The following is a 27,645-nucleotide window of genomic DNA, read 5'->3' as shown; positions in this document are numbered from 1 at the left end:
TTGTTTACTAGGGGCTGTTTTTCCTCTCAAAGTTTCAGGCTGTTACTGGGAAATCATGTGGAATCACCTGATACACAGATGACTTTCAAGAGAGGCTTCAGAGCTGTTTGAAAAAATATTTCCTGCTACCCAATCATCATATAAAACTTTCAGTGTTGCTCTTGTAAAATAATACAGGAAATCAAAAGGGCAGATAGGTCCCTCTTTTTCAGAGTATTATTTCAGACTATTTCAGAGTATAATTTCTTTGGAGTCGTCAGTGATACAGTACAAGTGAAATGCCAAAACTGTGCAGAAAGTGTCTTCTCAGTCTCTCATGTCTGAGAATGAAACGTCTAATTCTTGTTTGAGAGGTGTCCACACTCAAATCCCCTTCCTGGCTTGAATTTTGGGCGTATCTTGCATTTCAGAAACCCCATCCTTATCACACCTTATTAGAGGACGTGTGGGAGCTGGAGAAATGCTGCCATAATTTATTGATGCACTATTTGACAGCTGTTAAATAGTGAAACCAGAGATTGGTGCTCTCTTGACTAAAAGGTGTGCACCTGATACCACTCACAGAGAACCCAATTAACCTTTAGGCTCCATATATTGAATTACCAAACCGGCAACTCCACTCAGCTGCTGGAAATTGGCTGCAATTAAACTTTCAGACAAAGCTGGTTGATTATTTTGTTTGCTGAAATCACTTTGCACTCTTGTGTATGGGATTTATTCAGCTAAAATAATATAAATATCCAAGTTACTGCTCCTGGTTTCTCCTTGGGGTGATGAATGTTCATCTCCTTTCTCAGCACATAAAACAATAATTTGTGGGTTTTTTGGGGCATGTGCGCCTTGGTTTTCTGGGAATAGCTGTAGCAAACTCCTCTAAGACTTGCTCTTACCCACCCCTCCTCTCTTCCCATTAATTAGTAGGAGCAAATAACACTCTTGGGATTGATTCTCTGTTGAGCATCTGTGCAGTAATTGAGAGAGGATACTTTCCAGGGGGTACTCTGGCCACAGTTATCTGCTGGGTGAAAGAATATCCATTATTAAGAGTGAAAATCTACTAAAGTGAACTTGAGCAGGAAACTGAAGCAACTGTTGGGTTTTGGGGCAGCATTGCTGCCCTCAGTAAGTTTGGTGATGTGACGCTGCCAGCATTCCTTGTCCATGTGGTATTTTAGCTCTGCCAGTTGTACTTCAGAGAAATGGAGAGGGTTTTGCTATTTAATGAGCTGTGATGTTGTCTTTATCAAAAGACAGTTACAGGATGCCCTTTTGTGTTTATGTGACCTCAGAGAATGAAAAGTACATTAATCAAATTCAGTAAGCCAGTTTTTTATGTGAGAGAAAAGCATTGCTGCAGCAGTATAACTAACTCCTTTCAAAACAAATATTTGATAGTGTTTCTATGGTGAAATTTTCTGTTTGTTGGGGAAGTTTTTGGTTTTGTTTGAAAAGAGGATGAATTTATACACTTGCTTGGTTTGGTGACTTTTTTATGTGATGTTACTTTACTTTTCACTTGCAGGAAATCCACGACTTGTTTAAAGATTATGAAATCAAATATTGTTACGTGGACAGGAATAAAAGAACAGGTGAGAACTTAAAAACTTCCATATATTTCAATTCTGTAAGGAACATCATGTGCTGTGTGTGAAGTCATGGACTGTCACAGCTTGTCTGGTGTCCCTCAGTGCCTTTTCGGTCACCTTCTGCTGAAGCCAGTGGGAGTTGGAAACTTTCTGGTGTTGACCAGAAGTTTTTTGGTCCCTTCTGCTCTCTCTCAGGACTATTCCTTAGTGAGTGTCCCTCTGGGACAAAGCAGACCTCAGCTGGCTGAATCCCTTTGGAAAACTGGTCCTGAGGCGTCTCTTGGGACAAACCACACGTGCCTGAGAGGAAATCCTACCCAGTTCAGATGCATTTGCAGTTTGCTCACATCAGGAAACACTTCTGCCCTGTGAGGGCCACCCAGCACTGTTGCAGGTTGTCCAGAGAAGTTGTGGAATCTCCATTGCTTGGGATACTAGGGAAGCCATCTGGGTGACCCTGCTTGAGGAACAGGTCGGACAAGAGGCCCTCAGGAGGTCCCTGCCACCCTCACTCAGTCTGGGACTGTGTGATTGTGTGAAAACCCAGAAAAGAAAGACTTTCTGTTGACCCCAAAGTGAGAACTTGTGGATGTTGTCATCAAAGAGATTCGGTAGAATCCATAACGTGTTGACTTCAGTGGACTATTTAATTTAGTAAATAATTAAATATTTAGTTTAAATATTTAATAAGTTTAAATAAATATTAATTTAGTTCCCCATATATAAAATTTGGTTGGGTTACAAGGAGTAAAGTTGTGTGCATCACAACACAGTCACTTTTTGAGTTAATTGCTCATGGTGTTCAGTTGATAATCCCAGATTCTAGACATTATATATATTATATATACAATAGATATCTTCATCTGTTTTATCTTTGGGGTAAACCTGCAGCTCTCACCTGTGGTTTCAGGGGGAGGGAGAGGTGTGGCTGCAGGTAAGCCAGGGTAGGTGATGTCCCCACTGCTGGTCTCTTGCAGCTTTTGTCACCCTGTTAAACGGGGAGCAGGCCCAGAGCGCCATCCGGAAGTTCCACCAGTATTCCCTCCGTGGGAAGGAGATCTCCGTGCAGCTCCAGCCAACGGATGCTCTGCTGTGCATCACCAACCTGCCCCTTTCCCTCAGGATAGAGGAGTTTGAGGAACTGGTGCGTGCCTATGGCAACGTGGAGAGGTGTTTCCTGGTCTACAGCGAGCTCACCGGCCATTCCAAGGGCTATGGATTCGTGGAATACATGAAGAAGGACTCTGCTGCCAAGGCCAGGCTGGAACTCCTGGGCAAGCAGCTGGAGGAGAGCACTCTGTTTGCACAGTGGATGGATGTGAACCAGCTGACCACAAACCTTATTCACTCCAAGTGCCTTTGTGTGGATAAATTACAAAAAGACTGCGCTGATTCGAAAGAACTGATCCAGGCTTTCTCCCTGAAGTACAAACCTGTCTTCTGCCAGGTAGGTTGGATTTCTGTCTTATGGAAAACCAAGGTTGGGATTGCAGTATTGGCTCACTTCACTCTTGCTGTCTTCCACTTCTGTTTTTCCTATAATCACTCAGCTGTGCATCTGCTCAGTGATGTGAGTAGTGATGCTTAACTGCTCTGGGCGTGCAGTGCTTGGTCCGTGGTGTCTGGGAATTCTGCAGGATACCACTCCAGTGAAATGCCAGCAAAATGTTTGTAAGACATCCCCTTATGTCATTTACTGGAAATAATTGTATTTTTGAGAGCTTTTAAAGGAAGTATTGCTGATGGCTTCATTGCTTGGTAAAGAAAGGCAGAGTTTATGAATACCACAAGTGCAACAGTTCAGGGCATGTAAAATACCTCATATAACTCATATATTAATATTTAACATGTTTTTTCCCTAATAGAGGAAGATGCAGGCTTGGGTTCTTGGGTGTTGCCAGGGATAGAAGTGACACACCTTTTGGAAAGCTTGGAAGTACAGAAGAGGTAGATCCTTGCCTTTGTGGTGCGAAGGTTTCCTTCTCATCCTCGTGGCCTGTGAGCTAAGAGACCACAAATAAATGCTGTGGCACAGACAGGTCACCATAAACAGGCAGTAGAAGGAAAGCTTTCCTTGTAGTCACACAGATTTCAGTTGCAGGGTTGTTTTTGTGTTGGTTTTTTTTTCCCTTAAGTCTCTTGGAAGGCTGCTCAGGGATCAGCCCCAGGGATAAGCACCCGGAGATTCCCAGCATGCGGAGCAGAAGGTCCATCAGGCTGTGCAGCCTGACCACCTGCAGGCCTTCTCATCCTCCCTAGTGCTGTTTTCCAGCCCCAGGAATTTCTAGTTGGCCAGAGTAAATCCTTAGACATCCTTGATCCAAATATATCAGGAGATTAATAGATTGGAATGAACTCTTCCCAGAAAATGCCCATTCCTGGCTATTTTGAACTCGTGCCTGGGAATGTGTCTGGCTTCAGCCTCACCTCACTCATGCCTAAATTAAGGAGATCTTGCTCCCCATTATTTTCTTCCTGTAAGACGGTATTAAATGCTGTAATCAAGTCTCCTGCTCAATCTTTGTTTAATTAGCTAAACAGATTGATCCTTTTAAGTCTTTTCCTTCAGGGCTTTTTTTCCAGATGTCAGATAATCTGGGGGCTCTTATCAGCTCCCCCAACAATTTTTCAACGTCCTTTAAAAACTCCGAGCTTCAAAGAATAACAGACTTCTTGGAGAAGGATGGGTTTCACTAACAGGGGTCTGCTGTGCAGTTAGAGGCACTTAAAAATTGACTTTTACCTTTTAAAATAATAATAAAACTTAGGTCACACTTGGTGTGGGTGAGGAGAGTGTCTGCATTAGGTCAGTAAATATTCCTGTTCCTATAAAATACAGGAGGGTGGAGGTAGGAAAACAAATAGTTCAGATTTGAGAGGTGAGAAAGGGAAGAAAATGGATGAATTCTCATCACAACAGTGCTAATTAATTATGGGTTTATGAGTGAGATGACCTGAAAATTGAGGACAAAGAAAGGAGGAGGAAGACTCAAGAAAAGGTGTAAAAAGCGAAGAGGAGGGATGTGATGGGGTGGGTAGAGACAAAAACTGGGAGAGGTCAGGGTAACAGAAACCTCAGTGTGGAGGGAATTTCAATAGAGAATGACTGGGAGAAATGTTTTGTGTCTGGAAAATTTCAGTGTAGCTCTTGTGGTGCTTCTATGGCTTAGTTCTGCTTGGAGCTCCTGCAGTATTTAATCCAGTAAATACAATCTTTGCCCAAAATTCTTACCTGAACTCATGAAATGAACTCTGGGTTATTTCATCTTGTTCCAAAATTACCATTTTTTAGAAAGTCAATTTGATTTCTCCTCTACTGACAACAGAAATGTTCTGTCAGGAGGAGCTGAAGCCAGATACTTACCCATGGATATTAGGAAAAACGTGTTTTGTCCTTTATTTCAACAAAATGGACCAGAAAACCTCATTCTTTTCTTCTGTCACTTGAAATTGTCACTAGAAGGACTCCAGCCTAATTTGGATAGGGATAAAGAGCTTTTTTTCAGTACCTGTTTACTTGGGAAGTTTAAAAATTCCTAAATCCTTTGCCAAGAGTATTGGTAGCTGCACTTGAACACATTAAGGGAGATTTTAATTGTGTTTCAGTTTAGCTGAAACTAAAATACAGATGTTCCATAGCTTCAAACCCTTCTTTTTACAAGTCCCTCAGGTCTTTACCAGTGCACCTAAACTGGTATCAGAATAAAAAATAAATATAAAATATAGACATATACACATCTATGTGTGTATTTATATATGAAAATATGTGTTCTCCAGAGCTCTGCCCAGAGGCCAGGCTGTAACAGTGCCTTTAAAGATCTGACCACGCTCCTTTTCTTCCAACTCTTTGACATTTATATTTCAGTTGTCAGGGTAAGTTTGTGGGGCTGAGGTTGTTTTTATCCAGTGAAGTCTGGAGGAGGTTTTGTCTCTTGCACACCAGAGCTGGTATCAGTTTATCATTCCCATTCATTTGAGGACTGGAGATTTTTGCCTAAGCTTCATCCCTCCCTTCTCACCCCGTTTTTTTGTTTGATTTAAATCTGCTCATTCTCTCTCAAACTCTGCACACAAAGGCCAGAGCAGCGTTTGCCACGTAAGCCCTTTTCCAGTCTGCTTGATTGATCAGTCTGGCATCTTCTCTTGGCATTCCACACGACCACAGACTTCACATGCTCCCAAAAGGCACCAGATACTGGTGGAATTTGCATTGTTGCATGTTTCAGCAGCTCTCATGCACCCTGATGAATGACATTTTGATTATTGCAGGCTGAAAACATGAAGAATAATGATTTTATAATTATCTTGCAAAATAAAAATGCTTGTAAGATCCAGCTGTATTTGCAGTTTGCTTCTCACTCCTTCTTTGTTGTTTAATTTGTGTTAAATGTGTTTCACAGCTGAGGTTCTCCATGAGGTGAGGTGGAAGTGAAGGTGGGAATGGAAGAGATAATAGAAGGAATGAGTAGATAATAATGAAGAGATAAGCATGAATAGATAAGCATGAATGCCAAATACATGAAGATGTGATACCCAACTTCTTTCCAGCACTTCGAGAAAGAAACCTCATGGTTTGGGGAAATACTAACCTTGGGTTGTGTCAGCTGTGCAAGATCTTGCAAGGGACAGGTGAAAACATTGTAGGGCAGCTCCTGGCATTGCCAGGTTTCTGTGGAGTGCTGGGAGCTGTTGTTGTTGCAGTTTGCCCAGGATGAGGACGGCGGCAGCGGGGACTTCGCCGTGGTGGAGTACGAGACCGCGGAGCAGGCGGAGAGCGTGCGAGGGGCCATGGATGGGGTGTCCATCAACGGCAAGAGGGTGCAGGTGTCCTTTTGTGCCCCTGGAGCACCAGGCAGGAGCACCTTGGCAGCTCTGATAGCAGCACAAAGGATGGTAAGATCCCTGGAAACCTCTTGGGGATGAGCTTGATACGCCTGAGTTAGGGCTTTGTGTGAGGAAAAGGAGCCAAGTTTCTGGAAGCATTTTGGGTTTATCAAGGCCAGGTTGGACAGGGCTTGGGGCAACCTGGGGTAGTGGAAGATTCCTTGCCCATGGCGAAGGGTGGAACTGGATGGGCTTTAACCAACCCAAACCATTCTGGAATTCTCTATAATCAGTCCAGTTCAGGCTCCTTCCTAGGTGAAGATGGCCAGGAAGAAGATAAAATACATCCATAATATACCACAAAGTTACACCCACATAGCTCTTGGATTTTAGTAAATGTAATCTTCTGTGAGAGAAATCATTCCAGCTCAAAAGAAAAGTGACTGGGAATGAGTCATTTGATGAGCTAAGACTTGGTTTAAAACAGAGAGGCAAGAATTTGTCAGCTTTAAGATCAATTTCAAGGCAGGAGAAATAGTTTCATTTCATGCTCGAGGTAGAAGAAAGCTTTTTACACCCACGTCTTATCAAATTATTTCCTAGAAAATTGGATGTGATAAGTGTTACATGGAGCTGCTTTAAATGGAGAGGTAGAAGAGTTCCCTCACTTCAGCCAGCTCAAACCACATCATTATAAAAGAGATAAGAAGTCTATTACAAGATGCAGTGCTCATGGCAACAGTGCCTTCCTTATGCTCCTGTAATGGTAACTCTGGCTTTAAGGGAAAAAAAAGAAACGTGCTTGAAATTTTGTTGGAATAGTTTGTTAGGTGTTTCATTTGAGGGGAAAAAGAGCAGGAAACAGGGAAGGAAATGGTCTTTTCTGTGTCAGATGCAATGTGTACCTTGGCATCACACAAGTTTGAGGGATTGAAATGTATTCTTTGTTTTCTCCTGCTTCTAACACCTTTGTATCTCTTCATTGGAGATGAGGAACAATAGGAAGGGCTTGCTTCCAGAGCCAAATCCAGTGCAGATCATGAAGAGTTTCAATAATCCAGCAATGCTGCAGATGCTGCTGCAGCCCCAGTTGCGTGGCCACACTGTTAAACCTGGTAAGCTGTTTTAAAACAATTCAGAATTAAACCCTGTCCTTAGTGCTGCAAGGCTTTTGCAAAGTAATTAAGTAGAAATACAGTTTTCCAATCCGTGCAGGCACTGTTTCAGTGTGTTTGTGGAGACAAATTTACATTTTATGAAGGCAAAAGCAAGAGGTGCTCTGCTACACTCTTGTGTTTGGGTAAAATTCAGTGTTTCCTACAGATACCCTCTGTGGGCTCTGAATGTTTATATAAGAAATGGGGTTAGAAAGAAATGTCTTTTGCAAGACTTTGGTAAGTTTAGATCTGATTCTAGATCTGAATTTTGCAGCCTGAGTCTTTCTCCTGTGCCCAGTGTAAATCTTTATTCTCTTGGCTGCTGCCACAGCATTAGCCAGAAACATTTCCTTGCTCTCATTAGGATGTGAATGAACATAAATCCCAAAAATCCCGTTTCAGATGGTGAAAGTGCTCAGAACAGGAGCCAGGTAATGAGGAGATGGAGTGGGGGAGAGCTGAGAGTGTGGTGACAAAAACACACAGAAATGGAGTGTGAAGTGGCCACTTCAGGGAAGAAACACTTGAGCTTTATCTGAATTTAAAGCACTTCAGATAAAGCTGTGGCCTGGAATCAGCTCAGGCGCTGCTGCATCTTGGAGTGAAGCTCTCAGGTGTGGAGGAGCACCTGGAGGGACCTTTGAGCTCTCCTGTGCTGGTCATTTTATATCAAAGCTGGATGTATTAAGATGTTTCATAACCTCTCCCAAGCTAAAGGAGTCTGTCATTCCCTCATACTGACCTTTGTACACTTGAACATTTCCTGGAAAGCAAATTTAAAAATATAGGATCATTCCAAAGATTTTTACTTGCCTAGTTTGTAAAATGTGTAATCTTTTTGTGTGTTTCTATAACAGTTCTTGGAGCATCTGCAGGTTTACCTCACCTCATAAATTCAGCAGTGGGCTCACCTTTTTTGCAGCTGAATAAAGTTCATCAGGTATGTGACAAAAGAACTGTCATCAAAAGAGGTATTTGGGGAGATCTTAACATGAGAAATCCTGAAGTTTTAAGGATTTGCAGCTAAAATCAAGTGTTCTTGTTAAAGCTGTCAGGAAAGTTAGGAGATGAGGGAGCAGGCAGTGCTTACTGTCCAAAATCGAGTTATTTTATCTAGACTGAGCTTTTGACTTAGAACCTGCCACTGTAGACAAAACTTGTCATTACTGGCAGAAAAACTCCTCTTTAAATGAGCTCTCAAGGAGCCTGGCACGTCCCTTTCTCTTGGAACAGCTCATCCACACTCCTGCAGAGACTTTATGGGTTTATCTGATTCAAACCAACAATTTCAGCACCTTTATCTTCATTTTAAAGCTTGCAGGGACCCAAATGTGCTGCATGTGCCATAAAAAATAGTGGCTTGCAGATGTTGCTTCTTACTCATAAACCCCCCAGGGTTCTCCTGTAATTCCAAATGGACACCAGAATTCCTGAAAGATAATGGGAAGGATCTTTGGGATGAGTTTGTGCTGGAAATTGAGAATGAGAATATGCACCCACAACCTTGTGCCTTGAGCTGAGCTTCTCTCAAGGATTCCTCCAGCTCTGCCAGGAGCCAAAAATTGAATTTAATATTCATGGTAGGGATTTGCCCTAATACCTGCAAGGGACTGGGGTCAATCACTTGGCCTTACTATTTCTGCTATTTCAGAAATTCCATGTAAAAAATAAAATCTCCTTCAGCATCAGTTATTTCTCCTGTTCTTTTGGCAAAGACAGACTTAGAGATCTTAGAAAAGACCCAACTAAAATGCAGAAATACTCCTTTTGTTAAGTATATTGAGCTTTTCTGGTTTTTCTCTAAAAACTGGTAGGTGAATATATTCATTTTGAATAAATGCTGCTTCATTTTGCCCCATCCAATAGGTTACTTTTGTCCATATAAAAAAAATACATCATTCTTCTTTTTTTTTTTTTTTTTTTTTTAATTTAAATGACGTTTTCAATTGGTCTGTTTAAGTTCCTGCTGCTGTCTCTTCAGCCTGTGCTTCCTTGGAAGGCAGTGTGAGTGTTTGGTGCTCACAGCTGGAGCCAGGGATGTTTTACACAATTAACAGTGGGACTGATGATGATTCAAAGGTTTTTCCAGTGGTTTTTGCCTTGGGAGAGTTGCAGCCAAACAACTCAGTGTTTTCTCTGTCCAGAGACTTAAAATTCTCTTCCTGGGAGCTTTCTGTCATTTAATGAGCTCCAAACCTGAATTTTATAAGGATTTGATGATCCCAGTTTCTTCTATAAGGCACATTTTTTTCTTCTTGGATGATTTATTTTGGAGCATTCTCTAAAGCCAGAGAACCAGGTCTCTGTTTTATTTTTATTGTCTTGAAATTCGGTGTTGTCACTGAAACACCTCCCCAGTCACACTGATTCACCTCCCTGCGTGTCTTGGGTTTGTATTTTGTATTTGGGGATTTGTAAAGTGACATAATGAGAGGAAACATTTTAAAATAATTATTAAAAAGGGATTCAGCAGAGGGGATCTGAAGATTATTCACCCAGTAATCTTTCAACTCGAGGTAGCCTGATTTTCAACTTGTTGCTTTTAATTTCTCTTAGTTATAAATTATCCTGTGCCAAAATAATGCATTTTCAGCTTTCTCAGGGATGTTTTCCTCAGTCATCCAGCGATTTATTAAATCTTTATAAATCCAGAGCCTTTCCTCTGAGAATTCTGACCAAACTGATTTTTCCACTCTCTTTATTTCTGAAAGTTTTGCAACTGGACCACTTTGCTTTGTTGCTGTAGCCAAGTTTGGAAGGAACAGCCCCTGGCACTGGTGACAATAAACAGCCCTGGATAATTTCTCCTGGAAATCACTGAGACAATTAAAATAGATGCATAACTAATCTAGATATGGCACATTTTTGTTTGAAAAGGCACATTTTTGAGTCCAGAAGATCATATTTTAGGCATAGAGGGAATTTTTCCCCAGGGAATTTAACCCTGCCACCCAGAGACACAGCCTAGGCTTGGAAATATTTGGGAGGTGCTTTGCAGTCTTCATTCCCTGGTTTAGGTGGTCTTTCCTATGTAGGAGATCTCAAAAAAACCCACCAAATTATGAAGGCTGTACTTGGCATGATCACAGTGTCCTGTATATTTATATTTGTACAACAACCTATAGAACAACCTCTATTTTACCTGGCAGATGATGCTGCCAGACAGTTCCAGGCCTGTAGCATAAACCTTGATGTCTTTTAAAGTTTACTTTAAGCCTCAGTGCTGGCCTGAGCTCATAATGCTGAATATACCAGTGACAGAGTCTGAAGGTGGTGCCCCCAAGTTATTAATTAAGTGGCTCAGTTCTGGTGGCAAACTGATCCAGAATATTTTGAATGAACAGTGTGGATATTTCATAGACTTGCCAATCTGCAGGCACTGTGATTTGTCAGCTTTTAATGGCTCTGGAGTAGGATTTCATGTTGACTGTTGTGGGGGGAAACATATTGGGATATTTTTCTGAAGCAAAATTAGTTCTGTGGAGGAAATTGTTATTTTCCTTTGCTGTCTTAACTCAGAATCTTAAATTTCATCAAGCAGTACCGTGTGAAAATGTTTCAAGGATGTTCTGTTCTCTGTGACTGCCAACTAACCCTTGTTTTAATCCTTTCTCAGAGCTCAATTCTGGGGAGCACCTCCAACCTGCTGCTGCAGAGCCCTGCTCACCTGCCCCTGCCCCAGCAGCAGCTCCTGAAGATGGAAAACATGCAGGCAAACAGTGTAAGGCCACCCCCACAGCTTTGACTCTCTTTGAACAGTCTTATAACTCCTAAAATAAGTAATTTTTATCATCAGGTAACCCTGCCCATGATCTTTAAGGTCCCTTCCAACCCAGCCGTTCTGTGCTTCTGTGCTAATTGAACAGTTGAGTGGAGCTGAAAAGGTTGAGAACGTGGAAGTTATAAAGAATAGCTATGAACAGATTATTTTAATCATTTACACAGTTTTCTCTTCTTCCTTTTAGAAACCAGGTTTGCTGGGAGAACCTCCAACAATGCTCCTGCAGACAGTACTGGGGATAGGGGTGATGCCAGCAGTGAGCTCAGGCCTGGCAACACGAGGAGAAGCTCTCAAGTGTAAATGACTTTTTATTTCATCCCAAATGAGTAGAAATGCCCAGCTTCACATTATGCACCTGACTTTGTCCCTGTGTAACAAAAGCAGGTGGTTCAATACTCTGCTTGCTCAGTTACTGCCTCTTTTCGTACACTTGGAATATGCTTTTAGTTAGGGGTGACGTTTTGTGGGGTTTTTCAAAGCAGGTAAATGTGAGTTGCTTGAGAGGCACCACAAATAGGTTTTTTGCCTTCATTTTGTTTTAACAACCAGTTTGTGACAGATGTCAGTTAGAATGCAAATTTCTGTGCCACTGATGCCCTCAGTATTTATGAGGAAAGATCAGTTGGATACTGGGGGTTCAGCCTGGAGAAGAGGTGGCTCCACAGACAACTTAGAGCCCTCCCAGTGCCTAAAGGGGCTGCAGGAGAGCTGGAGGGGGACTGGGGACAAGGCATGGAAGGACAGGACCCAGGGAATGGCTTCCCAGTGCCAGAGGGCAGGGCTGGATGGGAGATTGGGAAGGAATTCCAGGCTGGGAGGGTGGGGAGGGGCTGGGATGGAATTCCCAGAGCAGCTGGGGCTGCCCCTGGATCCCTGGCAGTGCCCAAGGCCAGGCTGGACATTGGGGCTGGGAGCAGCCTGGGACAGTGGAAGGTGTCCCTGCCGTGGCAGGGGTGGGACTGCATGATCTTTAAGATCCCTCCCAACTCAGACCATTCCAGGATTTTCTGATCTTGTTTCTTCCACTGATCCCTGTGTTCTGCAATCCTCTGAGTCATGGCAGTGACCAGGAGCAAGGAAAGGTTTGCCAGGGGAGGGCAGAAAGCTCCTCTGAATATCCAGATTTTCATTTTGGAGAACACTTTCCAGCTCTTCAGTTTCAGGAATTCTTCCTAATGCCAGTTGAGGTGGGGTTTCCCCCTGCATCCCGTCCAGCATCCTCTAGGATGTTGTTCCCAGTTTTTTTGAAAATGACAGGAAGCACTAAGTAAGTTATCACAGGGAATGTTTAGAAAAGTCAGAGTTTTATTGTATCAGCGTGAAATGGAGGTGTTTGCCTGTGGGATGGTAAAAGAACAAAAACCAGTGAAGTAGCTCTGGAAGTGTTTTCCTCCTCGCTCAGTAAACCCCACAAGCAAACCCTTTGTGATAAATCCCATCTAACAGCAAAGTTTCTCCATTTATGGCTGGCTGCAGCATCTAACCCAGCTCCCATTCCAGCAGCAGCAGCAGGGATGGGCATGCTGCCATTCTTCCCAAATCAGCACATTGTTGGACAAGCTCTTCCCGGGCCAAACAATGCTTCAGACAAAGCCGCAGCCGAGGCCGTGCCGGGAGCGCAGCCCTTCCCTCAGGCCCTGCCCAGCCTTCCCGCCGGAGCTCTGCGGGCTGGCCACTCCAAACCACCCAGCCAGCTCAAAAACTCCGACTCAAACCTGGGGGTAAGGAGCATGCAGCACAAATACTGCCTTTGCCTTCTTTCTTCTTCTTCTTTCTCTTCGTTATTTTAACTTCGACTGCGTCTTTGCTGTAAAATTTGCTGCATCCCAGGAGCATCCTTGAGACTTCTTAAGGTCATTGCAGCTATGAATAATAGGGAGAAAACAATGCTGCTCTTTGGTGGTCCAGCTCAGTGAACAAAGGAATCTCCACAGTGCTGGAGGGCTTTTTTCCATGTGTTTGCCCTCACAGTGTTTGATGATGAAATTAATCTCAGGGGCAATGTCTCTTTTAAAGGCCGAAAATTGAACTCGTGGTTGAATTTCATGATTAATCAGGAGCAGTTCTGCTGGTGTGGGGAGGCCTTTGGGTTTCCAGGTGGTTGTGTGTGTGTCTATATAAATTTTCTACTCTTAAATTATCAGTTCTTTAAAATATTATTTATCCCCTTGAAGGTGAGGTGTGAGAGAATGATGGGATGGGATTTAAGTGGTCTCATTCTTTCAGAGTTTTTTTCTGCCATTAAAAAAATTTACCTTTTTTTTAATATACATAAATACTTTGACATTTATGGGGAAACATGTGCTTAATTCATTATTTTCCTAACATTTGGCCTTTATTTCCTTGTGTCTCCAAGTGAAAAGAGTTGATTTTGCTTTGGCCATGTACTTAATGTTTTCACTCCCTGCATCTGGAATTGTTAGAGTGATTATTATTCCTTCACTTGCATATAAAAGGTTTTCTTTTGTTTGTTTGTCTTGTAATACCCTTTAGGAACTTTCAGTCTGAAGAGAAACATTCCTACAAAAACTATTTGGAAGAAAAAAAAGTGCAGGCAATGTGTCCAGATTGGGATTGACTTCAAAAGCTTCATTTTATTTCAAAAGGTTTTTTTTTTTTCATAGGACTAAGCTTTTTCCAAGACCCTGCTGGGCCACTTAAGGTTATTTCTGATCAATTTTACATGAATTTAATGCAAACTGCCCTGTCCATTTTTCAGACTCCCTTGAAGAAACAGACTTCTCTGCTTGGGGAACCCCCAAAAGAAATTCGGCTGAGCACCAACCCCTACTTGAATTTGGCAAGTGTTTTGCCTGGCATCTGTCTGCCAGGTAAGCAAACATTTCGTGGATTTCAGTGCAAATTTCCACAGCCACAGTGTGGCAAATATTTATTCTGTTTGCCTGGTAAATCCAGTGACCACAGCATTAATCCTCAAGGAAATCTTGTAGTGTGTCTTAAAATTGCAAAGTAATTTATCCTGATGGTTAAACAGGGGTACATTTTCAGAAGTAATGAGCTCACAAACTTCTAGAAACCTTTCAGTTATTAGTAGCACTGATTAATTTGGGGCACAGCCTAATCTGAAGAGGCAAAATTCAGTTTTAATCCTGGAATAGAACCTAATTTATATGTTTTTTACAAGCCAGGTTTTATTCAAACTGCGTTCTTTGTGTTCCCAGCAGCAATTGCCAGCAAAGCCTCCAGTCCTCCACAGCAGACCAGCCTTCCAAACAATGTCATGGATGCTGCTGTGTCTCAGGGAACTGCATCACAACATGCAATGGAAAATTATTTCAGTTACTCCCAGCAGCCTGGGGAATACCCACAGGTAGGAGTTCCACAGCCTGGTGTCCCTTGGAGCCTCTGGGATTCTCCCAGAGCTCCTTGTTTTTTCTGGGTGCTCCTCCTGCCTCCTCTTGGGGCTGAGCCTCTCCACTGACACTTTCTCTCTTTCAGTGTTCAGAGTAGATGTAGCACAAAGAACATTCCCTGCTGAAATCACAACCCTTGAAAAATTGCTTCTTGAGAGCCTGAACTCGGGGCACTCACTAAAAAATGCCTTCTCCCAACCTCTGCCTTGGCTTTTGTCTGCCTTCAGAACCAGGCAGTTTTTGTCTTTGCCTTCCCCCGAAGTTTTTAAGGCTTGAACTTTGGCTGGATCCCAGGGAAGACAGCTCTGCCTCCCAGTTCCTGCACAGCTTGGGGGATGTTTGCCAGCTGGTTTCAGTGCACAGGATGTGCTCCCCATCTGCCCCATGTGGTGATCAGAGCGTGGCCATGAGGTGGAGGGTCTGGAGAGTGTTGCAGTGCTCAGAGCCAGTTCCACAGGACACTGGGAAAGAGCATTCACATATTTTCATTAACCATTCTGAGTCTGTATAAAACTGTGTACAGATCAAATCTGACAACTGCCTCCTCCCCAGGTTGTCAGTGGGGAGACAGAGACTCTGCTGGGCTGCTGCCAGGGAGATCTCTGAGCTCTGGAGTCGGGTGGCTCTGGAGGATGCAGAGGGTTTGGATTGGGAGAGTCCCAGCCTGGCCAGAGGGGTGGGGTGAACAGGGTCACTGCACAGAGCAGGGAGCTGTGCCAGGGGCCTGACACCTCTTGGATCAGATCTGGTGCCTGAAGGGGCTCCAGGAGAGCTGCAGAGGGACTGTGGGGACAAGGCATGGAGGGACAGGACCCAGGGAATGGCTTCCCAGTGCCAGAGGGCAGGGCTGGATGGGATCTTGGGAAGGAATTCCTGGCTGGGAGGGTGGGGAGGCCAGAGCAGCTGTGGCTGCCCCATCCCTGAAGGTGTTCCCATAACAGGAATTGTTGTCCCAGCCTCACTGCCAGGGCAGTGGTGCCCCCTGTATTTTTTAGCACTTACCATAATTGTAAATGTTTGATTTGAGCTTCATCATTGGTGCTAAAGGTGTTCTGGTGCTTCCTGGAGAGCTTTGGGTTGTTAAGAACTGTAGGCAGACATGGGAGAGGATTTCTGCTCCTCTGTAGGAGGCTGTCCAGCAGTGGTACCAACATTATGCTCAGGCACATCACTCTACCCAGGCCAGAGTGGATGGCTTTGAAAATGAAGCCTCTGAGGTGAGAAAGAATTTCATTTGCTTGCTGTCTCCACTGGCTGTTCCTCCCATCAGCTTTAGGACACCTGCTTTGTGTGTTGGCACAGGAATGAGGGGCTGGAGAGCGTGGGGTGAGGGCACTGCATGGTCACTGCTGCTGGGATTCGTACCCAAAATATCCCTGTCTGAAATCCCACCATCCAAAATCACCTGGAAAGCTCAGGAGTGTATTAAAATATTCCCACCAGGAAGCAGCACACCATTAATGGCATTTCCCAGTGCTGAATTTCCCAGGATTGAAGGGCTGTGCTGTGCCCAAGCTGAGGTTTCTGTGGCTAAGGAGAAAGGCACTTTTTAATGGAATTACACAAATTAAACCACCATCCCAAAGCCCACATTTTGCTCCAGGAATTGCTGCATGCCCGAGCTGCTGTGAATTGCACCTCTTGTAACCAACTGAGTGTGACTCAGGTATTTCCATACCTGTTGAGAGCTCATCACAATAGAAAAAAAAAGGCATTATTAAAACCTTTTTTTCCTTCCACTTCATGGATCCCATTCAGGAATCTCCAGGTGGATCTTTCCCAGACTACAGCACCTGCCTGCAGGTGGTGCCTGCCCTTTTGAGTGGAGCCCAGGGATCCCAGCCGGGCTTGCAGCCTCCTGCAGCAAACCCCTTAAAGAAGGTGAGAGGAGGAGCAGTGGCTGCAGACGCTGCTTCCCTGTCTGGTGCTGCCCCCGAGTGGAGCTTTCCCAGTGCATCCCTGCCTCCAGACGGTTCCTAGGAATGTGAGAACCGGTTGGGCCAGCCCCAGAGCGCTGCAGAGCCCTCCAGTCCCTGGGGATCAGCTCCATCAGTGCCCCAAAACCCACAGGCAGAGCAAGGCTGGCTGTTCGGGAGCTTCTTGGAGAGGTGTGAGTGTGCAGAAATGCCTGGAAGGAGGCAAATAAAGTAGGGAGTGAAGAGAGGAGGAGGAGGTTCCCACTGGATTTAAATGGGTGTTTGCCTGGGCTGCAGATGGGTTGCACTGGGGTAGAACCTCTGAAGGGGAGAGAGCCGCTCAGGGCAACATCCAAGTTACAACAGCCCCTTGACTGGATCCTGGGGGAAAACCATTTTAAAATGGCTTGTGTTTGGATTTACAGCTGATGTCAGCTGCAGCTTTCTTCAGCCACACTCACTTAGCAAAGCTGCCTTGGCTGGTGCTCCAGTGGACACTTAAATTTCATCAGTAAAAGGAGTGGGAATGCTTTGGGGAGAGTGAGGGCCAGTTTATGGAGCCTGGTTAGGATTTAGAACTCCTGAGGAGTTCCTGTCCCTGTGCTGTAGGTAAATCCCATTGCTCCTGTTTTTGTGGAAGGGAGAGCTGAGGGGCCTGGCCCTTCCATCCCAGCATTAAATCCCTTGGGTTCAGTTCTGGCATTAGACTGGGCATGAGATTCCCTTTTTTTCTTTTTTGGTGATTTAGAAGGCAGTGCATTCCTTCTAACTCCAGCAGTTTCTGACTCCAGGGTAGAGCTGGCTGTGGGCTGGGACATCAAAAAATGGAGTTTTTGGATTCCCAACAGCTCTGATGTGGCTGGAAATGATGGAATGGCAACAGGAGGAGACAGTGTGGGGTTTGAGCCAAGCAGTACCTCTCAGTTTATCTCCAGAGAGGTTCCTGGGGTGATGAAGAACAGCTCCCTGGGATGATGGTGTTAGTGCCAGAAACCATAAAAGGCAGGAGGAGCAGGGTCAGTCCGTTGGCACAGACACAGCAGCACAGTTTGCCTCCAAACTGCTGGAATTGCAGATAAACCTCAGTGAAGAGGCTGCTCCCCAGGAGGCTCAGTCAGTTCAGAGTGTGCTCGTGTGTCTGTGCTTGCAGGGACCATGCAGCTTGTTTGGATCCTGCTTTTTTTGGCCTTTTTTTAATCCTGCTGTTTCAGGAGGAGCAGGGTCAGGGGGGTTTGTGTGAAGCATCAGTGAGCCAGAACCTGGTGGAGGCTTACAGGACATGGGCGACATCCCCGTGGCTTTTAGAACTGCAGTAGAGAGGATGGGGGAAAACTGAAGTCTTTCCTAAAACAATTTCCTGTTTCTGCTGAAGGTGCCCCCCAGGATGAAATCAGACTGAGCAGGAGCAGTTTGTGACTGTGACCTAGCACAGGGTGCTTGGAGAGCTGCTAGGAAAGGTTTCTCCAAAGGGAAAGTGAAGCCAGGGAGCCCTTGGTGCAGCGTTAGAGCAGCTGTGCCCTCACAGAAACCCCACCCTGGGCCCCTCAGGGCTGCCCGTGTGTCACAGTGAGGCCTTGGAGTTGAAATTCAGATTAGAGATCCACTGCTGCTCCCTCCATCCCTCACTCCTGTGTGAAGGCAGGGCCAGGGCCTGAGATCCTGCACAGACCTGTTCTGGCATGGCTGGAAAGCACATCCTTCACCCCTGGCTTGGCACGGAGCTGGGCCAGGACTGTTCAACCCCTTCAGCTCTCCAGGAGGTATGAAAAGTGCCTCATCCTAAAGGCTGGAGATGTCTGGAGCAGCTGCAGGCCACCATGGCCATTATCCCACTGGATTTTATCCACATGCTGTGGAATGAGGCGGCGTGGCCCAGGCACCTCACGTGTGCTGGGGCACTGCTGCTTTTATCAGGGGGGTTTTTTTAGGGAAAGGGCACAAACCCTGACTCGTGAGCTGGGACTCGTGAGCTGGACCTCAAAGCCGAAGGAGTCAGGCCTTTGGCCTCACTTCCAGCTCCTGGTGTGGGAATTCCCAGGCTGGAGCGCTGTTCATTGGCAGTGGTGATTGTGGATGGAGTGTCACTTGTCCTGTCCTGCCCGCAGGTGGCCCCGAAGCGCAGCTCCTCGTACCTCATGTCCTCCCCCGAGCCCGGCTCCGTGGAATTCCCGGCTCCCGGCGGGGCCGTGCGCTACTCGGAATCCTCCCTCAAGAAGAAGCGCGTGTATTGATCCATTCCCACGGATTGCTCCATTCCCAGCCCTGCCCGGGGGAGGGAAGGCAGGTGGGAATCCCTCTGTATTTATTGCTGCCTTAACTTCAGACAAGGAATTCTTTCTGTGTGGGGTGAGTGTCCCAAGAGGAGCCAGCTCTGTCCCAGCACATCCAAGGACACAGGACGTGTGTGATGAAGGTGGTGGCTGCTTTGATTTGGAGAGGAGGGGACAGTGTTGGCTTTGTCACCTGTGGGCTGAGGGACAGAGCACAGGGACTTGGGGAGCTGGGGCAGCTCCAGCTGAAAGCAATAAAAACCCGGAGGAAGGAAAGCTGATCCTTTCTCCAGTCCTCAGCCTGAGGAAGTTAAAAGAGGAAGTCTTGATAGTAATTATTTTGTATTTTTTTAACTCAGAATGTGGGTGGGTTTTTTCCAGCTTTCCTTTTTCCAGGATTAAGAGTTCTGCATTTACAGCCTTTCAATTTTTAGTATTTCTTCTTAATCCTGGAATGGAGCGATACCAAATGTATTCCCAGAGCCTCGGTGATGTTCTCAATAAATGGCTGTTCAAAGGGAGATGCTATCCTGTGCTGCCTTGGAATATTCCCTGGGATCTGGAGAGCTGATCCTTGGACAGTGGAATAACTTTGTCTGTTTTTAGGCTGAGAATCCACAGCTTTTCCATGGAGGACACAATTCCCAGTGTGTGGCTGCAGCAGTGTGAGGCAGCATCCTCCTTCCACAGGTGTGGGACAGCTCTTCCTGGGCCACCCCACATAATTTCCCAGTTTTGAGTGTATTTTCCCCTTTTTTTTTTTTAAGACTTTTTGTATTTTTAGCTTATTATCAGCTCTGGCTCAAGTTGTTCTCTTCTGCCATCAGTCCTTGGAGCTGGAGATCAGCAGTCCTTCCTTTTGCCATCACTGTTACGACAGGTAAATGAGGAGCCAGCCCTCATTCCAAGGCTTTCCCCCTTGGAATCCTGCTGCAAATCCATTTGGATTGGGTTCACCGAGGCCAGGAGCCACCTCCTCCCTTTTCCTTGCTAGAGAACCCTGAAGCCATTTTTCAATACTGATTTTTTTTTTAAATTAAAGTCTTAAACTTTGCCTTTCAAGCTTTGGGATGTGACCAGGATCCACATTTACAAAGCTTAAAAAATCCCAATCAAAATCCCTCCTTCCTCAGCTGCTGGAACTGCTTCACAAACAGGAGCCAGGAGCTTTTCTGGGATTCTGCCTGTATGTATTGATAAATTCACTTGTAATATTTTGTTTCAACTGTTTGTATATGCAACTTTCTCAACTTGTTACACTTTTCAATGAAAATAAATTGTTGGTACTTAGTTCAAGTGGATTTTTGTGGGAGGAAAACAGCCCTGGACTCCTTAAATCAGGTAAGGTAGGAAAAGGTTTTGGAAGTTCCATTTTAAAACCTCTGTTTAATTTCTGATTAAAAAGGGAGGCACGTGGAGAAAAAAAAATTTCTTTATTAGATTTGTTTGTATAAAGAGTAACAAAGTGCTTACAGATTGAATTCAGCTTCCTACGTGACATACAGAAACAGTAACACTGTAAAAATAAATCTGACCTCCTTGGAGCTCATAATTACAATTTTTTATATATATTTATATATATATATATATAGACCTCTTCCTATTATTGCCAAAACTTGAGTATCTCTTGAGAGCATTTTCCAACTTCCCGGTGTGGGAGGAAAAACGATGGCCCAAGTTTAGGAGCTGGGGCAGCAGGAGCTTCCAGTTAAACCACTCATGGGCTAAGCCTGTGAGTCAAAATGTTCTTTAAAGTTCCTATTCCCTGGGACACCCCTGGGTGCTCAGGCCTCTCTTTCCTTTTGGATAATCCCCTCAGATTCTGGCCATGGATTGGGTTCTTTTCCATCTCCATTCATTCCTTCCCTGCACATCCCTCGGCACCAGGGATGCACATTCACCCCCTCCAGGGCTACATCCACTCTGGGAGCTCCAGGGGGTAGAATGTGGGAGTGGAGTTAGGAAAAGCAAATTATTTATCCCAAAACTGGGGTTCTCTGTGCCCACCACCCCTCCACGCTTCTGGGGGTGGTATTTTTGAACACTTTCTTTTTAAATACCTGTAAGAGCTCAGGACTGGGGCCTGGTGGGTTAAAAAGAGTTGATAATTTTGCCTTCCCTGTATTTTTATGCCAGAGTTGTTTTGTTTGTTACTAGAATTTAAGTGCATGTGAAGGATATCTTGTCAGCCAACTTTAAAATTATTAATGGAGCCCTCTTCTATCCACTGGCTCAGCTTTGAGCTGAGAAGTGCAGTGGATTTTCCCAGCTCACATTATCCATCAGGGCAATTCCAATTGTGGCACAACCAGAATCAGAGCAGGATAAAACTGCCCTGCAAGAACAGCAGCAAAGGGAGCTGAAGCTCATTTTGCCCAAACCTTTAAATTCCTTTAATCCAACTCTTCACATCTGTTGGCAAAAGAATCCTTTATAACCACATCACCCCAGCCAGAGTACAAATTACAGGAGTAAAAAAAAAAAAAAGGAATAGCCTTGGGCATAGATAGTTTGCTAGGCATTTAAAGTCCTGACAGTATAAAAAGGATTCATTACATTTTACTCATAATTGTTTCAAATCCTTGGATCAGGTTGTGGAAGGTGGTACGTTCATCATGTCTGTAGATCCAGCACTTCCTCATCAGCTGATCCACCTGCCAGCAGAAACAGGGAGTTTTTAAAGGAATGAAACATTTCATTGGGTTTTCCAGTGAAGGTGATGGAGCAGAGTCTCCCTGAATGAACAGAAACACCTCAGGTGCTGGGCAGGGGCCATTGTGGCAGTTCAGGTTTAAACCAACACAGCAGTTCCACCTGGGGAGGTGCAGCCCAGAACTGCCAAAATCAGAGAGATTCCCAAGGAATTTTCATGGATCCAGGTGCTACAGCAAGTCCTTGACCCAGCTGAAGGGACACTACGGACTTGGGAATGTTAATATCAAAAAACATCTTAAAACAATACTTGAAAACCTTGGAAATGCCTTTTCCCAGCACTCCTGAAGGTTTTCCTACCTGAGTGGCCAGGCCTGTGGAACCAGGGAGGTCCAAACAGGGAGCATCCATCCATCCATCCATCCATCCATCCATCCATCCATCCATCCATCCATCTATCTATCTGTCTATCTATCTACCTACCTACCTATCCATCCATCCCTCCCCCCCTCCCATCCTTCCATCTGTCCATCCATCCATCCATCCCCTCCCTCCCTCCCTTTCCTTCCATCCATCCATCCATCCCTCCCTCCCTCCCTCACCTCCTCGGGGCAGGTGGGCGGCCGTGGCAGCCGCTTGTCGTCCTGCAGGACCCGCACAAGCCGTGCCACCGTCATCTGTCCCTGTGTGGGGCCGATCATCTTCAGGAATTCCTGTGGGGACAGCAGGATCAGCTGGGAATCCCTCCCCCCCACTGCAAGGACAACCACCAGGGTGTTTCCCAGGATAAACCCAGGGGGCTGGAGGAAAGTGCTCCCCATGGAAGGGGTGGAACCAGATGAGCATTAAGGTCCCTCCCACCCCAAATGAGTCTGGGATTCTCCGATTGCTCTTCTTGTTGCCCCAAATGTTTAAAATGATGGATTTAAGGAGCTCTGGCAGCCGTTTCTCTCCCAGCCACTTACTGCCATGGGGCTGGACTCGGAGTCACAGTAGGTGAGGAGTTCATAGAGTGTCACCCCAAAGGACCACACGTCGGAGGCGATGTAGAACTTGCTCTGCAGCAAACACTCCGGGGCGTACCTGGGGACACGAGGGGACAGCGTCACACCCAGAGCTCACAGCCCTGCAACTCGAGACCCACGGTCTCTTTATAGAGTCCTTGCAGGTAAATTAATGTGGGATGCCAAGTAAAGAGCAAAAAGTAATAAAGTGTGTGTTCCACAGCAAGGCACTGTGAAACTAAGGAGATCGAACCCAAAACTGGGAAAATGGATCATTAAGTTCAGGAAGAGATAAACAGCACAAGAGGGGAGTACAGTCCACCAGGTGCCTTTTCCTTGCTCTCAGGGTGTATCTTTACTTAGGCCTCTTATAAAAACAGAAAAAATCCTGGGGAGTACAGGAGCACCAGGTCCCTGGGCTGCAGCCTGGTGCCGGGGCCGTACCAGAAGACGGGGCTGTCGCGGTCGTCCTTGACTGTGTAATACTCCTTGTCCGTCTCGATGGCCTTGGTGAGCCCAAAGTCCCCAATCTTCACCCTGTTCTCGCTCTCCACAAGGACATTTCTCGCTGCCAGGTCACGGTGCACGTACTGACAGGAGCCCAGGTAGTCCATGCCCTAGGAGAGGAGAAAAGAAGCCTTTTGTTTCCTTTTATTTCTCCTATACTTTAATGCCTTTTTCTCCAGTTCATGCTTCCAATGGCCTGACCACGCTCTGCCCTTTCATCCCTTCCTCCCTTTACAGCTGCACCTTGCTCCTTCCCTCTTGCCAGCACACATTCCAAGTGCTGCTATCCCTCCTAAAGCTCCAAATCCTCCCACAGGAACAACTTTTCACAGCAAACCTTCCAGCAAGGGAACCTCCTCATTATTCCCCTGCTGCTCTTTGTGCCAGTAGCACCCAAAGTACGGGAGAGATTGCTTTATGGGGATAGAGAAGGAGAACGGGCTTGTTCCTGATGTTTTCCACGCCCCCTCACCCTGCTGCTGGAACAGAGGAGCTGCAGGCTCAGGGGCCAGCTCACCTTGCAGATCTGAACTGCGTATCTGAGCAGCTGCTTGAGATTGATCTTGTTCTTGTTCCGTGGGAGATACTCCTTCAGGCTCCCAGAGGGAAGGAATTCCATGATGAGTTTAATCCCACTTCCTCCTAAAAACCAGAGCATGTTTAGTTTGCAGACCCTTCTCACATCAGGAACACCAACAGCTTTTGTACAAGCCCAGAGCACCTGCAGCATTTTAAACATCACGTGGCTCATTCCCATCATCCACCCCTGAGCCAATCCACAGGAAAACCTGCTCCAGGCAGGACATTTATACATTCTAAAGGAAAACCCATAGACTTTTTTATATTCTGCAAGATTTACCATCTTCTGTGCAAATGCCCTTGTATTTGACGATGTTGTCATGATAAAGATTCCTCAGGATTTCGATTTCCTTCTTGAGGTCAGCGATGTGATTCCCTCCGCTCTCTGGCTTCAGGGATTTCACTGCCACCTGCTCCCCGGTGTTGTCACCTTCTGGGTCATATCTGCACAGTTCCACCTTGCCAAAGTGGCCCTGGGTGGAAGAGAAAGGAGCATCCGTGAGGATAACGCTCTGACAGTGACATCCAGGCACTGATCTGGGTGTTTGTGTGGCACAGCACGGGCTGTAGGGACAGCCAGGAGCACTGATCTGGGTGTTTGTGTGGCACAGCACGGGCTGTAGGGACAGCCAGGCACTGATCTGGGTGTTTGTGTGGCACAGCACGGGCTGTAGGGACAGCCAGGCACTGATCTGGGTGTTTGTGTGGCACAGCACGGGCTGTAGGGACAGCCAGGCACTGATCTGGGTGTTTGTGTGGCACAGCACGGGCTGTAGGGACAGCCAGGCACTGATCTGGGTGTTTGTGTGGCACAGCACGGGCTGTGGGGACAGCCAGGAGCACTGGCTGTGTTCTGTGTTCTGTAGGTGACGTTTCTCTTACCTCACCCAAATCCCGGATTCTTTTCAAGAACCTCTTCTCAAAGAGAGTGGGATCCACCTCGGTGACGGGTTTCTTCTCCGAGACAATATCGGGATCTAGGAGGGGAAAAACATCCCAGGTCAGATTCCTGCATGGTCTCGACACTCCAGGGCATCCCTGCTCAATTCCCACTGTCACATCTTTCCTTCCTTAGATCCCACCTGCTTTCTGACAGGGAATCCTCCATCCACACCTGCAGCCTGGATCTGCTTTCAGACCCACTCCCAGATTTGGTGAACTTCCCACTCCATAGCAGTTCCTCAGCTTCCATGAGGTTGGAACAAGAAGCTCTTCAAGGTCCCTCCCAAGCCCTCCCACCCCAGGATTCCATGATCCCTCCCTCCAGGTGCCCCCTGTGCCTTACTCTGCTCCTCCAGTTTGTTGATGTCCCTCATGATGGCCCTGAAGAAGGGTCTCTGGTGGGGGTCGTAGTTCATGCACTGCTTCATCAGATCTGCCAGTTCCTTGCAGGACGGTGTGGCCAGCACAAAGTGCCCCTCGTAGAACCTCTCCTTCTGTGGGAACAAATAGAAATTCCAGGGATTTTAACTCTGTGACTCACAGTTCTGAACTGGGGCAATGGCTGGACTTGAGGAGCTCCTGAGGTCTTTTCCAACCTGAGCAATTCAGTGATTCTACATGAAAGGATGTGACCATTAAATCCTTATCTCAGTGTGAGCCTTGCCAAGGAAATCCTTTTCAGCTGGAACTCTGATCTCCTACCAACAGAGAATTCCTTTTGTGCTGGATCTGGAGCAGCCACTTTATACCCATCAAGTTTTCAAAAGGTGCTGAATGTTTCCCCTTTCAGAAGTCATTCCCTGCCAGGTTTCCCCAGTTATTTATGCACCAGGAAATGTTTGCCAAGGACACACCTGGAGCTCCTCACAGCCCTGACAGCTCTGGGGCAGGTGGGACAAGGCTGGGATGGGCATTCCCAACCCTGCAGGGCTGTCCCAGCTGTGGCCACAGGCAGGAAGGGCACAACAAGACTGACTCCAATGCTTTAGATTGCAGTGAGCAACAGCAGTGTCCATGGGAGACCCTTTAGAATCCAAAAACCCCAAGAGTAGAATCACTGAGCTGTTTGGGAGAACCTCACTCAGCTTCTAACTGGACACAGGGGTTAGAAAAGGCTGGGAGAACTGGGATTGTCCAGCCTGGAGAAGAGAAGGCTCCAAAGAGACTTCAGAGCCTCTTCCAGTGCCTAAAGGGGCTCCAGGGGACTTGGGACAAGGGGGAAAACTGAAGGGCCCAAGAGGATGGATCCAAGGTGAAGTTTGTGTAACAGTTTTACCTCTGCTAAGGTCTTGTCTTTCAGTGGAATTTCTCCATTATAGCAGATTTCCCACAGGGTTGTACCAAAGCTCCACTTGTCTGCTGCAATGCTGAGGTTTTTGGAATCCTCAACACACTCAGGTGCAATCCAGGGGATCCTCTCAACGCGCTCTGGGATAAAACACATTGGCACTGAATATCACAGGAGGGAAAACCAGCCTTTAGCTGGTTTCTTGTCTGAAATAAACTGGAGCTGCAGAATCTGTCCACTTTCAGGGAAGTCTTGATTCTCAAATCCCTGTTTTCGTAAGGATGTTCCTGTGGCTTTTACAGGCTCGTGCCTGGAGCCATCCACAAACCGAGATTCCTTCTGTGTTATCTCACTGGACACAACATTTTGTAAGAGAAATGAATGCTCTGAACACCCACTGTGCATTTGCAGATCCGTGAAAGCTGATTACTTCTATTCCAGAGCCAGTTCTGGCTGCTATAAATGACATTCATCCCTTTCCCCTTCCCTGGGAATGTGATCCCTGGACATACCTTGCCTGGACAGCACCGTTATGGGGATTCCTGGGTCACTCAGCTTTATGAAAGGCCCATATTCAGTATCAATTCCCTCTCTGGCCAGCAGGATGTTCTTGGTGCACACATTCCCATGCACCAAATCCTTGTCCTCCTACAGATAAACAGGGAAAGAACAGTGAGTGGGATGCTCTGCAAGTGCTCCAGGGTATCCACACCACAGGGGATCTCTAAAATACTCCAAGCTGAAATCCAAAATTACAGCTGGGAAGAAATTGGAGAAAAAGGAGGAGTAGGGAAACAGAGTGTTCCCACTTCACTCTTCCTGGGGGGGGAATGGGTTCCCCACTAGGCCAAGGTGCCTTGGCCAAGGTGCCTCTTACCAGGTAGCTCAGGGCACTTGCAAGTTGTTTGGCCACTTTGAATTTCCATGGCGTTGTGAGAACTTCACTTTTCTTATGCATGAACAGATCCAGAGGCCCACATTCAACAAACTCTTCAACCATGATATCTACAAAGGCAGGTGCAGAAAGTCAGTGCTGCAAGAAATTGTTTGGAGTCATCTAATTTGTGTTCCCACCTCCCCCTGTGCCCCCAGCCGACATGGTTGGAAAATGTCTTTATTTCACCTTGCCCAAGGTTTATTTCAGTGCTCAGAGTCCAGATTAAAATGCTGAGGGGCTTCACGTGGCAAATGAACATTAAAGCTGGAAGCATTTCAAGGGAATGCTGCCACCGGGTGGTTTGTATCCACACTGCCCCAGCCCTTCCGGCATTCACCCTGGAAGACTCTTACTCAAACACAGCATTGGAAGGGGAAATTTATTTGGAGAAAGGCCTTTACAGCTGCTTTGGTGTCCCAGTTCCATCCTGGAAAGCTCCAGAGGCAGCAGCTGCCAGCCCTGTCCCTGCTCCAAGGCTGCCCATGTCCCTCCCAGCTGCCATTCCCTGGACTCACTCTCCACGTCCCGGACGCAGACGCCGTGCAGGAGCACGATGTGCTTGTGGGACACCTGCCTCATCATGCTGGCTGTCTCAAAGAATGCCTGGGGAAAGGGAGAGAAATCACATCCAACTGCTGCTCCCGGGGCAGCATTCCAAGAGTTTCCCACATCCAGAGCACCACGGAACAGCAACACATCAAAATCCCTGGCTTTAGTCACACGAAGGGTCAGCAGGGGAGGGATGTGTCCCATGGCGTGCCTAAAGCTGGGATGAGCTGCATCTTCAGCATTTCCCCACGCCCAGCCCTTTTTTAAAAGTTATCCGTG

General features: G+C 46.2%; 2 protein-coding genes across 7 annotated transcripts in view; one reads left to right on the top strand and one right to left on the bottom strand.

Moving 5' to 3' along the window:
* Positions 1–20,198, top strand: part of RAVER2 (ribonucleoprotein, PTB binding 2) — a 36,457-nt gene extending 16,259 nt beyond the window's left edge. Inside the window, exons 2-14 of one of the 6 annotated variants that reach the window (XM_019291518.3) lie at positions 1,523–1,589; positions 2,564–3,033; positions 6,288–6,479; positions 7,399–7,525; positions 8,425–8,507; positions 11,184–11,288; positions 11,533–11,644; positions 12,852–13,069; positions 14,068–14,179; positions 14,531–14,679; positions 15,850–15,939; positions 16,481–16,603; positions 18,744–20,198. In XM_019291518.3, the coding sequence (XP_019147063.1) occupies positions 1,523–1,589; positions 2,564–3,033; positions 6,288–6,479; positions 7,399–7,525; positions 8,425–8,507; positions 11,184–11,288; positions 11,533–11,644; positions 12,852–13,069; positions 14,068–14,179; positions 14,531–14,679; positions 15,850–15,939; positions 16,481–16,603; positions 18,744–18,869 (1,974 nt within the window). In that variant the 3' untranslated portion in view covers positions 18,870–20,198. Of the gene's footprint in view, positions 1–1,522; positions 1,590–2,563; positions 3,034–6,287; positions 6,480–7,398; positions 7,526–8,424; positions 8,508–11,183; positions 11,289–11,532; positions 11,645–12,848; positions 13,070–14,067; positions 14,180–14,530; positions 14,680–15,849; positions 15,940–16,480; positions 16,604–18,743 lie in introns of all 6 variants that reach the window. The other 5 variants (XM_019291517.3, XM_010408732.4, XM_019291519.3 and 2 more) reach the window with 5 other exon arrangements.
* Positions 20,199–20,746: 548 nt separating this feature from the next.
* The window catches only part of JAK1 (Janus kinase 1), a 44,629-nt gene continuing 37,730 nt past the window's right edge, over positions 20,747–27,645 (bottom strand). The window contains exons 14-25 of the mRNA XM_039555663.1: positions 27,333–27,420; positions 26,758–26,885; positions 26,393–26,528; positions 25,869–26,020; positions 24,936–25,086; positions 24,533–24,627; positions 23,931–24,123; positions 23,589–23,713; positions 23,009–23,181; positions 22,526–22,643; positions 22,163–22,273; positions 20,747–21,562 (exon numbers count right to left, since the gene is read on the bottom strand). Coding sequence (XP_039411597.1) covers positions 21,461–21,562; positions 22,163–22,273; positions 22,526–22,643; positions 23,009–23,181; positions 23,589–23,713; positions 23,931–24,123; positions 24,533–24,627; positions 24,936–25,086; positions 25,869–26,020; positions 26,393–26,528; positions 26,758–26,885; positions 27,333–27,420 — 1,572 coding nt within the window. The 3' untranslated portion in view covers positions 20,747–21,460. The remainder of the gene's footprint in view (positions 21,563–22,162; positions 22,274–22,525; positions 22,644–23,008; positions 23,182–23,588; positions 23,714–23,930; positions 24,124–24,532; positions 24,628–24,935; positions 25,087–25,868; positions 26,021–26,392; positions 26,529–26,757; positions 26,886–27,332; positions 27,421–27,645) is intronic.

Source organism: Corvus cornix, chromosome 8 (assembly GCF_000738735.6).
Source record: "Corvus cornix cornix isolate S_Up_H32 chromosome 8, ASM73873v5, whole genome shotgun sequence".
In the NCBI taxonomy this organism is placed as follows: Eukaryota; Metazoa; Chordata; class Aves; order Passeriformes; family Corvidae; genus Corvus; species Corvus cornix.
Note: the sequence above shows the minus strand (reverse complement) of the source record. Positions and strands in the feature narration are given on the sequence as shown.